Here is a 12,631-nt window from a genome sequence, read left to right as displayed (position 1 = left end):
GGCTGGGCTGGGCGGCGTGAATCTGATGAGAGGCGCGAGGCCTCCCAGCTCCCAGTCTGCCCAATTTCAGCAGGCAGCAAGGTGCAAAGCTGACGAGCTTCGCATCGCCCGGCTCAACCTCTCGGCGCTGTGAGGAAAGCGCCCTATTGCCTGCTGAAATCGGGCAGGCTGGGGGCTGGGCGGCCTTGTGCTTGTTTTGGGATTCATGCCGCCTGGCTCAGCCTCTCGGCGCTGTGAGGAGAGAGCCCCGAGGCCTGCCAAGACCGGGCAGGCTCGGGGCTGGGGGGCATTGCGCAGGTAATGTTGAATCTCACGCTGCTCATGGCATCCCCTCCCCCAGAGCCCACTAAGCCAGATATGTGAAGTAGGTGAGGGCCATGTGCTGACCACTTCCAAGCGATGGTGCATTTCTTCATTCCTCACAAAGGGTGACACCTCCCCAGCTGCATTTTTTGCCTGTTTTTCTCCCTCCCTCATCACAAATATTTTCTCACTACTCTGTACTTAGGAAGGAAGGAAGGAAAGAAGGAAAGAAAAAAAGAGAGGGAGGGTCTGAGGGAACTCCTGCCTTAATCCTGCCCTGCTGCCCTTTCACCATCCCCTTGCCCCCTCCTCCTGGCCTATCCTGGGGGTCTCTCATCCTACTGCTAAGGAAGCTTTGGATACAAAGCCGGGTCTCCTCCCATGGAGAGGGAATGGGCCTCCCTTTGACTTTGCCCTTGTACCCATCATGAGCAACCTAGCTAAGGAGAGCAAGCACAGCAGCAGCAGCCTTGAGGAGGAGATAAGTGCAGCTGGGCGCCCCCTTGGGGAAGTGGGGCTGGGCTTGGTGCCGCGGGTGCTCTAGGGCCAGTCTGAGCATTTGACCTCTGCTGCCCAGGGCTCCAGGCAGCCCGCACCACCATCCAGCCCCCCCACATGGCCTGAGAGGAACAGTGAGGCTCCTCCAGTGGACCATGCCTTGGCACTTGTCCTGGTCCCACCCCCTTCTGCCAGAGACCCTCAGATCTGTCCCACTCCTGCCCAGGCCCCCACAGGCACCCTTGACACGAATAATGTAGAGCTGGCCACGCCCACCCAGTAGGCCACACCCACTCCATCCACGCCCACCCAGTAGGCCGCACCCACCCGGCCCCCCAAGTGCAACCGCAATGCTGATGCAGCCCTCAATGAAATTGAGTTTGACACCCCTGCTCTAGAAAGAGTACAGAGAAGAGCAACAAAGGTGATTAGGGGACTGGAGGCTAAAACATATAAAGAATGGTTGCTGGAATTGGTTATGTCTAGTTTAATGAAGAGAAGGACGAGGGGGGACATGATAGCAGTGTTCCAATATCTCAAGGGTTGCCACAAAGAAGAGGGAGTCAAGCTATTCTCCAAAGCACCTGAAGGCAGGACAAGAAGCAACGGATGGAAACTAACCAAAGAGAGAAGCAACCTAGAACTAAGGAGAAATTTCCTAACAGTTAGAACAATTAATCAGTGGAACAACCTGCCTCCAGAAGCAGTGAATGCTCCAACACTGGAAGTTTTTAAGAAGAGACTGGACAGCCATTTGTCTGAAATGGTATAGGGTTTCCTGCCTGCGCAGGGGTTTGGACTAGATAACCTCCAAGATCCCTTCCAACTTTATTATTTTTATTATTATTATTGTTGTTGTTATCGTTGTCGTTGTTGTTGTTATTGTTATTATTTATCTTAACTTTGCTAGTGTTGAACAGGAATGTTAGACAGGATCCAGAAATCAAAGAAATGGAGATAAAAGATGAAAAGTACAAATTACAAGCATTTACAGATGACCTGGTATTTATATTTGATGATCCGTTAGAGGCAAGTCTTAAATTATTAGCAAAGTTTGAAGAATTTGGAGAAGTAGCAGGAGTGAAAATTAACGGAGAAAAGACTAAAGTTAAAGTTAAAAACCTCACAGATAAACAAAAAAACCAACTATCAGTAAAAACAGATCTTCAACTAGTTAAGAAAGTTAAATACTTGGGAATATATTTAACAGCAATATGTGCAACAATAAAAGAAGATAATTGTGTAAAAATATTAAAACAAATAAAACTAGATTTGGAAAAATGGAAAAATCTACACCTATCAATCCAGGGAAGAATAGCGATGGTGAAAATGAATATTTTACCAAAACTACTCTTTTTATTTCAAACAATACCAATAAAAATTGACAACATTTTTTTGATGAATTAAATACATCGATATTGAAATTTATCTGTCAAGGGGGAAAAAAGCTAGAATCAGACTGAAAATGTTACAAGAAGCAAAAGAAAATGGAGGCTTTGGCCTACCTGACTGGGTCTTGTACTATCAAGCAGCCGCACTAACATGGTTAAAAGAATGGATAACTCTTAGAAATAAAAGACTATTATACCTAGAAGGGCATGACCTACAACTTGGATGGCATGCTTTCCTATGGTATGGGAAGAACAAAATTCACAAATACTTTCAAAATGTACTGCTTTTGTCATGGGAAAAGGTAAAATTAAGAACTTACATGAAAATACCAGGATGGATTTCGACAATGGAGGCGTTTGTACACCCTGAGAAACTTGCGACTTTTAAAGATATTTTGAATACTGATGGGAAACCACAAACTAAACAAGAATTGGAAGCACAAGTCATTGAGTTATCATGGTGGCTACACCTGCAAATGCAAATGAGATATGAGAAAGATGCAAAAATATATGGTTTTTACAAAGACCAAACAATGTTAGATCAGATACTATTGTCATCAGATGACAAATTGATTAAGAAACTGTACAGCTTTCTGTTAAATTTAAAGATGGAAGATGAACAAGTTAAAGAAACAATGATAACTTGGGCAAAAAACTTTGGGCACAATGTAGAGCTAGAAAAATGGCAAAACCTATGGGAAAGAAACTACAAAATAATGAGGGCAGCTACTTATAAAGAAAATTTATATAAAAGGTTCTACTGTGTTTCCCTGAAAGTAAGTCCCTGCCTTACTTTCTTTTGGGCTCTGAAGTAAGCAATAAGTTTTACTTTCGGAGAGGGCTTACTTTTTGCCCTTACTGGTACCAATAGGCCGCGAGCGCATGGGGATGGGGCGGGGCCTGTGCATGGGGTGGAGAAGCAATGCGGCAGCGAGAGCGTGGTGGCGGACCAGGTATGGTACCAGTGTGGCTGTGCTGGGTGGCGGCAGAAAGGGCCCCGAGCCTGGCATGGGGTGAGTTGGCCCAGATCCGGAGTGTGGTCCCACTGCCAGCCTGCCAGGGCCCTTCGCCAGCAGCTGCAAGTGGAACCACACCTTTGGGCTGCTTGAGCGCCACCTTGCACCACAACTCAGTACTGCAGGTGCCGGGCTAAGGGCTGAACCTGGTGTTCTTTGGGCCCCGGCAGGTGCAGCTGGGCGCTTTTGGCCTCTACTGGCTGCTCCCGCTAGATCGCCTTCCGCTCGGCTGACTGCTGCTGCTGCAGCAGCCGGCAGGTGGCAGGGGGGTGGAGTTGCTTCCCTCCACCTGCCAGACACCTGTCTAACCTGCGCAGGGTAAGGTTGCCGCACCCACCACCGCCCAGATGCCCTCGCCTCCCCCAAGCGGTTTTTTTAACTGTACTAATCTGCCTTTCAGCTGCATTGCATTTCTCTGTTTGCTTCCCAGCCTTCGCTGTGTTTGTGGGATAAAAAAAAAGTTCAGTCAAACTTTCTAATTTCTCGCGGGATCTCAAGATCTCTCACTAGCTTTCTATTAGTATTTGCATGTCTTAAAATGTCTCCATTTCTTGTCTTTACTAAACATTCTGCAAAAATACACTAAAAGTCAGTGTCATATTGGATTAGGACTAGAGAGACCCAAATTCAGCTTTAACCTGAACCTGCAACCTGAATAACTGAGCCAGTAACTATCTATCTGTCTTGAGTTCCTAGAGGAAAAAGCACAGTATAAAAATTGTCTACTTTCTCTGGTATTTTCTCGTTTATGTATAATTTTCAGTTTTCAGTCTATTGTCCATGTGAAACACAACTACCTTGATTTTTCAAGCATTAATTTTCAGAGCTATACTCCTTACTGCATCATTCTATTTAATATTCATTGCAAATTGTTCAGATTCTAAGCATGATCTGCATAAAAGTACATAGGCATTCACGCCTCTAATATTACCACAACCATTATAAAAAAGACTCTCACAACAAGTGATCTTGTCCAATAGACTATTCAGGTACTGAAGCTGCTTGAAAAATGATTGACTTATGTCCCCTGCAGAGATGATATTCTGTAATTTTTGTGGCATCCAATAAAATAAAAGACTGCCTTTTAGTGGAAAATAAAACTCTGAAAGAAGGATTCAGTATGATGTATACTGTTTTGTCATTATCTATGTACTGAGTCAGCTATCTTATATTCACTAATAATAATAATAGAAGACGTTAGTGAAAAACAAATGAAAAATGGCTCAAATGACTAGCTGCTGCAAAGGATATATTTATTTATTTATTTGTTTATTATATTTACATCCAGCCTATCTATCATTTGATAATCAGGACAGCTTATAACAGTTCAAAGAATTCAAAATGTAAACAAAAACAAAAACATACCAAAAACATATGAAAGTAATCAAAAATCAATTCAGTTCAATTAAAGAATCAAATCAATTCAATTAACAGCTGGGGAATGAAAGGATTTATAATCCTTGCAGACAGCTATTCATTTGCATTCTTTTAGCGAGTCGTTAGTGCTACCTGGAGGCTTATCTGTGTCTTCAGAGTGATCTGAGTAGTGCAAATGGGTGTGGAGCCTTCTTTCAACAGTTCCAAGAAGGCTCCACACCCATTTGCACTACTCAGGTCACTCTGAAGACACAGATAAGCCTCTAGGCAGTACTAACGACTCGCTAAAAAAATGCAAATGAACAACTGTCTGCAAGGAATATAAATACTTTCATTCCCCATCATCCAGTCCGAGCTGAAGAAGCTTCTTGGATGAGAAGCGAAACGTCTTCAAAGAAAAACATGAAAGTCCAGTTGCCTCGTGAAAAAGCATCTTTGGGTTCCTTTTGAATACATACATCACTGTTTCTCTATCATGACTACTCTAAGATATGTGGACTTTATCCTGGCTGAGGAATACTAGGAGTTGAAGTCCATACATCTTAGAGTTATCAAGAGTAAAAAAACCACTGATATACACAATTAATAAGCAGCAGGCAAGCTTTGGTGGCTGTGTGGTTGTGAAGCATGCTTTTGGGGAAGGTGTAAAGCAAGGGTGTCAAACTCAATTTCATTGAGGGCCGCATCAGCATTGCGGTTGCACTTGGGGGGCCGGGTGGGTGCGGCCTACTGGGTGGGCGTGGATGGAGTGGGTGTGGCCTACTGGGTGGGCGTGGCCAGCTCTACATTGTTCGTGTCAAGGATGCCTGTGGGGGCCTGGGCAGGAGTGGGACAGATCTGAGGGTCTCTGGCAGAAGGGGGTGGGACCAGGACAAGTGCCAAGGCATGGTCCACTGGAGGAGCTTTACTGTTCCTCTCAGGCCATGGGGGGGGCTGGATGGTGGTGCGGGCTGCCTGGAGACCTGGGCAGCAGAGGTCAAACGCTCATCCTGACCCTCGAGCACCCGCGGCACCAAGCCCAGCCCCACTTCCCCAAGGGGGCGCCCAGCTGCACTTATCTCCTCCTCAAGGCTGCTGCTGCTGTGCTTGCTCTCCTTAGCCAGGTTGCTCATGATGGGTACGAGGGCAAAGTCAGAAGGAGGCCCATTCCCTCTCCATGGGAGGAGACCCAGCTTTGTATCCAAAGCTTCCTTAGCAATAGGATGGGAGACCCCCAGGATAGGCCAGGAGGAGGGGGCAAGGGGATGGTGAAAGGGCAGCAGGGCAGGATTAAGGCAGGAGTTCCCTCAGACCCTCCCTCTCTTTCTTTCTTTCCTTCTTTCCTTCCTTCCTTCCTAAGTACAGAGTAGTGAGAAAATATTTGTGATGAGGGAGGGAGAAAAACAGGCAAAAAATGCAGCTGGGGAGGTGTCACCCTTTGTGAGGAATGAAGAAATGCACCATCGCTTGGAAGTGATCAGCACATGGCCCTCACCTACTTCACATATCTGGCTTAGTGGGCTCTGGGGGAGAGGATGCCATGAGCAGTGTGAGAGTCAACATTACCTGCTCAATGCCCCCCAGCCTGCCCGGTCTCGGCAGGCAGCGGGGCGCTCTCCTCACAGTGCTGAGAGGCTGAGCCAGGCGGCATGAATCCAAAAACTAGCACGAGGCCGCCCAGCCCCCAGCCTGCCCATTTTTGGCAGGCATTGGGCGCTTTCCTCACAGCGCCAAGAGGTTGAGCCGGGCAGTGCGAAGCTCGTCAGCTTCGCACCTTGCTACCTGCTGAGACTGGGAGCTGGGAGGCCTCGCGCTTCTCATCAGATTCACGCCGCCAGCTCAGCCTCAGCGCTGTGAGGAGAGCGCCCCGCTGCCTGCCGAAACCCTTCCCCTGGAGCCCATCAAGACGGATATGTGAAGTAGGTGAGGGCCATTTGCTGGCCACTTCCAGGCGATGGTGCATTTCTTCATTCCTCACAAAGGTGACACCTCCCTAGCATGCACCCAGGGGGCGGGGGCGATGTGGCAGGGGCTGATTCCTCGCTGTTTCCAGATGGCCTTGTGGAGCTAAGACTGAATGCGTTTCAGCATAGATGGCCACCACAAAATTGTACATTGGCTCCTGGCCAGCCTGGGCAGAGCCAAGGCAGGGGGACCGTTCCCTCACTGTTTCCAGGATGGCTTCGCGGGCCACATGAATTCACTTCGCGGGCCACATCTGCGCCCCGGGCCTTGTGTTTGACATGTCTGGTGTAAAGAAATGCATGGATGATCTTGGGGAATGAGAGGGAAGAGAGGAAGGAAACAAATACTGTAGGTAAGAGAAGCAGGAGCCGTCAGTGGCTTAACAGTGAGAGAAATAATCTTAGGAAGGACCTGCCCTATTGGATCAAATAGTTAAAAATATGTATTTTGAGACTTACAAGATTCTGTACAATGAAGTAAAATCACTTCATCTAGTTATGTTTCCTGTCTGTTTTACCTGAGAGGGCTGACAGAGGGTGAGATAATGGAAAATGGGTGGAATCATTTTTTCATGCATATTGGTGTGGCTGGGGTTTTTGTTATTAAAAAAATGAATATATTGACAACAAAACTGCCATAAAATCCTTTGTTTTAGAATTTAGGTTTTCAAGTTTAAAATATCTTAATGCCTTATATTTTTGAAATTTCTCTCATTTTTTTTCTAAGGAAATGACCCACACTTGGCCTCCACCAATTTCTGCTGTCCACACACCTGGCAAAGTGGAAAAAACCAGGTTTCTGTTCACAAACAAGGTAAATTGCTTTAACCCAGTCATCATTTTCCTCTATTCTGACAAGGAGCATTTTGCTGTAATTTTTGGACAGGCAGTTTTGTCAAAAGTGTTTAAATAAAAACACATTTCCTTATTTAATGACTATATTTTGTATTTGAATGTGAATATAAACAAATGGTTTGTAAAAGCAAAGAAATAAAATATATTATCAGAGGTTTTTATGGACTTTGCCATGATATGTGTGATAGCATTGAAGAGAATTTTGCTAGGATCCATTTTTTGGTAGTAAAACTCTGCACAGTTTCTAGATAAGAAATAAATAGCAGAAAGAACAGATAGTTTGAATATATGTTGCTCATGAAACATCTGCAAGCAACCAAGCTCAGAAACCACAAGGACTCCATATTTCTGAAAATTCTTATATAATTAAGAGCTTGGTTGCGCACAATTTTATTAATGAAGTTTTCCTGGAACCAGTTTGCTTCTGCTTCTTCCAGGATATATTTTGCTTTCTAGCCAGCAGCTCTGAAAATCTCTAATGTTTCTTCTCCAGTCTTAGCTTCCAAGACTTGCTGGATCAATGAGATATGTTTTTATATTTAGATAGATGAAGATAGAGGTATAAATAGGAACAAAGATAAGGAATACTTCTGTTTTTAAAAGTATGTATTACAGATATTCTTAAAATAGAGGTTTAACCTCTGTTTTTTATGTTAAAAGCACAAATTGGAGAAACTTTTCTTCAGAAAAATAATTGAAACTGCATAAAAGAATAGAGAAAATAAGTCTATGTCAAAATTATTTCTATTAGAAGAAATTGTTTGTGAAACCTCTATATATTAGTAAGAGTTGCAAATTTTACCATTTTAAAATCTGATTCCAAGCCAGGAGAAAGACGCTGAAAAATAAAATGGAGGCTAGCTGCTTAGGAAAGAAGGTCTGTTTATTGATGAGCAGAACCAAAAACAGAATGTGGTTCTGGGACAGTTGACAAAATGGAGTTGAGAGTAGGTAGGTTTTTATACATTCTTTGGGGCTTTGTGTTTAAGATGCCTGTTTGTTGTGAAATGTAATTTGTCCTGTGCTTGAGTGTGCCCTTTTAGTATTCTAATTATTGTTGCCTGACTCCCATTGTGCCTGGGAGGTTATGCCTTGTCCTTGGAGCTGGGTGTGGAATGTAGATTTTAGGAGTCTTTGTTTTTCTAATCCCATCAGTTCCAACCTTGTGTGGAAGCTGTGGCTGAAGGCATTTGTTTATAAATACGGTGGCCCAATCTTTCTGAATGGATTACAAAATCTCCATTCCTAAAGATTAGCTTCTTCAAGTTTCTGCTTGACACTGTTTTCCTATAGCAGGAAGACTTGGGCAATTTTCTGCCTTTAAGAAGATGTCTCTCCTTTTCTCCTTTAGGGGAAATGTAATATTCTGCTTCTTTTAATAGTCCCCAAAATATTTCATTCTCTAGGAAAGGGAGGGGGGCTTCCCACGTTGGTATTCTGACTACATTATTTCTGAAAGATTTAACTCTCATTTTGTGTTCCCTAAAGAGAGCAAAAAGTATTCATTAAATACATAAAAATGAAATGTTGAGTTTAAATACTTTCCTGTTTTTAACTGAGATGGCTTAAAAAGAACCTTTAATGGTTTCTTTTCTTTCTTTCTTTTTTACAAATTATAGTTAGCTTTTGTTTATTGAATTATTTCACTTAGGAGAACTTTACATTTTTGAGAAAAGCATAATCAAAACTTTTAATCTCCTTAATGTTTTGAAAATTTGCCCAGTGATGGGCCATACTAATTATAACTGTTCAGCTTGAAGTATCTTAGAGCAGAGGCCCTCAACTTTTTGGGCACCAGGGACCGGTTCCATGGAGAGAGGTTTTTCCATGGACCAAGGGGGCATAGTTTCGTGTGCTGTCTGTATCCAGCAAATGGACTTTGCTTGTTTGCGTTGGCCGGTTTCTGGTATGCTGTGGACCGGTGCCAATCCACGGACTGGGGGTTGGGGACTCCTGTCTTAGAGGACAAGCATCCTGCAAAATGGCCAGCACCTGGTCTGCTGGTGTCCTGTCCCTTTAAGATCTCTCTCTAGCCAGCCCTGCAACTGGTGGCTATAATAGCTAAGTAGAGAAGCAGCTGGGGCAGACAATGTTGGAGTTGTGGTGTTCATTTGGGAAACTAAAACAACCTGAAACAACCTAAGGAAAATATAGTTTGCGGTTACTATTCTCCAGAAATAGAGTTCACAAAGAGAAGTAGTAGTAAAGAAACAAGTTGTAATAGTATAGGAGAAAATGGCATAGTAAACTGTGAGTACCAGTCTTTTAGTACTTGTTGGTGTGTTGCCTAAAGGCCAAGTGTGCTTGTATTGGGTCTCTGAGGTTACTAACCTGAGTATATGTAAAATAACCTGTGACAAAGTCTTTATATGGAATTCTCTGTTTTCTCTCTAGTAAATGTCTCTCTTTACTGAAAAAAAATGCTTTTAAAAATGTCTGATTTGCCTTGTTTGAAGCATTTGTATTTCAGTATTGAATTAAATACTGTATTGGAATATTGATATGTGAAGAGCCAGATCTGTTGTTTGTCTTTACATTTATTTTCATAGACTTAATTTTTCATTTGAATGCATGAAGAATGAAAAATATTTCAAAATATTTTCCTTATCAGTGATTAAATACCACAGTGGTAGGGCCTCATACTATTCACATTGCTGTTACAGTGTTCAGGCCCAAATCTGGCAACTAGGAAATCTGATTACTCAATTTCTCTGCCTCCTTGCTGTACAATTTATAAACCTAAAGGAGAAATTATGTGGAAAATCTGGCACACGATCCTTCCTTCCTTCCTTCCTTCCTTCCTTCCTTCCTTCCTTCCTTCCTTCCTTCCTTCCTTCCTTCCTTCCTTCCTTCCTTCCTTCCTTCGATATGCAAATCTGGGCTTTCCCAGTTGAAGGCATTCAAGTGAGATTTCTTATAATTTCACTTATTAAACATGGCAAAATGGGCTGTGCTTTTCCTGAAAGAGTGTATTTTGTTGGGGAGTTTCGATAGACTTGGCTGGATTGTACTTTGGTCTCAAAGTTGGAATTTCTTCCTGTTTGCCAACTGCATAAAGTCTTCCATGTATGTAAAAGCTAGAAGGGTCTTGGATTAATTAAGTTACCAGTGAGTAAGCAAATCTTCCTTCCAATGTAAGATTTATAAAGGAGAGATTTGCCAGGGAAAGTGGTGCAATAGTCACGCTGCATGTTACATTGTGAATTGGAGATGCTGTATGTGTATCAAGGAGGAAGAGCTGATGCCATTGGAGGAAAGCAGGTACTTTAGTTGAAGAAAAGATCCTCAGAGAAAGCAGACTGAGGTCTAATAGTTAAGCAAACTCAAGGGAGTTCTGCAGAGGACTAGCGCTGCACTGGAATGACTGACCAAGGGAAGTATGTCCAAGTTTCTCATTCCCAGGAGGCTCAGGAAAAAGAAAAAGTATTCCTCCTTTCGGGCTTCCTTTCTGGAGAAGGAAAGTACTGCCAAACTGACTGAAGCAGTTAACATAATAAAGCAGGGACTGCATTTAGAAATGTGTAAGTTAAAAGGGACCAACTGAAACTGTTAAGCAACTACAAGAAGCTCTGTACGTAAACATATTTGTTAATCTGAGATCACTGTATATTAGAACATACAGGCACTCCTCGATTTACAACCACAATTGACCCCAAAATTTCTGTTGCTGAGACATTTGTTAAGTGAATTTTGCCCCATTTTACGACTTTTCTTGCCAAATTTGTTAAGCGAATCATTGCAGATGTTAAGTTGGTAATACAGTTGTTGAGTGAATCTGGCTTCCCAATTGACTTTGCTTGTCAGAAAGTTGCAAAAGAGGATCATCCAACCCCAGGACACTGCAACCATCATAAATATGAGTCAATTGCCAAACATCTGAATTTTGATCAAATGACCATGGGGATGCCACAATGGTTGTGTGAAAAACGGTCATAAGTCGCTTTTTGCAGTGCCATTGTAACTTTGAACAGTCACTGAATGAACTGTTGTAAGTTGAGGACTACCTAAGTACAAAATGTGTGCCAATATAAAATAATTTTAGTTTGGAGAAGACTAGCTTTCATATCTGAATTAGTTCCTGTACTTTTCCATCTCCCATCAGGGGAATTCAGTGTTTATGGGTAAAATAAGGAGGGTCTTTGAAATGAAAACTCTGTAAATGGAGGATCTGGGTCGTCTGCCATCACAGATTATTTCTACTTACTAAGGATCTGATTTGAAAGATCCTTAGTTAGACTCATAATATGAGTACTTCAGCTTTGGCTCACTCAGGAATTGTCGAGTATATGACACGCCATACAAATATTCATTTAATTCTCTGAATGTTGTTGAGCCATTATTATTATGGATTGATTTAATTTATGCAGATGTTTCCTTTTTTCACTTGTCAAATATAATGAACTGAGCCAATAAAGTCATCTGATAAGGATGGTCAATTCTATCGCAGTCAATGGAGAATTTAGAGTACATAGCATATAAAGCAGTGGTAGTCAACCTGGTCCCTACTGCCCACTAGTGGGCGTTCCAGCTTTCATGGTGGGCGGTAGGGGTTTTGTCGCACTTTCCTTTTTTTAATTTAATTGACTTTTTTAAAAAAATTCATAGCATTATTTAAAAACATTTTCATTAGGTTTTCATAAAATTCCCCGTGACAATTTAAATTTCTGAAAATATACCATTTTTATCGCCCGCGCATGAGTTTAGTTCACGTTACGTAAGTGAAACTAAATGGCGCTATAGTGCAACCGCAAACAAAAGAGCCTCATCTCAGAATAGCTCGCACATCTCCCCCCACACCACCCAGCTGTAACAGACAAGCAGAGCTGGTAGCCGGCACCCCCCCAAACCCAATCCACAATGCACGAGAGGTATGCACAGACTTCGATACATGGCGCAGGATCTTTTGTTTGCGGTCGCACTGGTCAGTATGCAGTTAGATTTGTGAGAGTGAGCACGTGCCTACAGCTTCAAACAAAATATTGTGAAATATTGTGAGTCCATGTCTCAAAAAAAGAAATACGCTCGTGGCTATTTGCCAGAGTATCTGAGGATGGGTTTCATAGAATCTGTTGTAAATAAACAACATCCAATGTGTTTATTGTGTCATAAAACATTATCCAATGAGGCAATGAAGCCAAGTCGATTGTGAGAACATCTTTCTACAAAGCATCCAAATGATAAGGACAAGCCCATTGAATATTTTCAGGAAATATATAAAAAATTTCAAAATCGTTCAACAATCGTTGCA

The 12,631-nt window shown here is 42.7% G+C and overlaps 1 protein-coding gene across 1 annotated transcript in view; it reads left to right on the top strand.

Moving 5' to 3' along the window:
- Positions 1-12,631, top strand: part of LOC107288161 (AF4/FMR2 family member 3-like) — a gene marked incomplete at its 3' end in the record, with an annotated part of 256,331 nt that overhangs the window by 133,526 nt on the left and 110,174 nt on the right. The window contains exon 8 of the mRNA XM_029284284.1: positions 7,256-7,342. Coding sequence (XP_029140117.1) covers positions 7,256-7,342 — 87 coding nt within the window. The remainder of the gene's footprint in view (positions 1-7,255; positions 7,343-12,631) is intronic.

The sequence above is a fragment of the Protobothrops mucrosquamatus genome, unplaced genomic scaffold (assembly GCF_001527695.2).
Source record: "Protobothrops mucrosquamatus isolate PMUCROS unplaced genomic scaffold, P.Mucros_1.0 scaffold490, whole genome shotgun sequence".
Taxonomy (NCBI): Eukaryota; Metazoa; Chordata; class Lepidosauria; order Squamata; family Viperidae; genus Protobothrops; species Protobothrops mucrosquamatus.
This window is presented reverse-complemented; position numbering and strand designations above follow the sequence as displayed.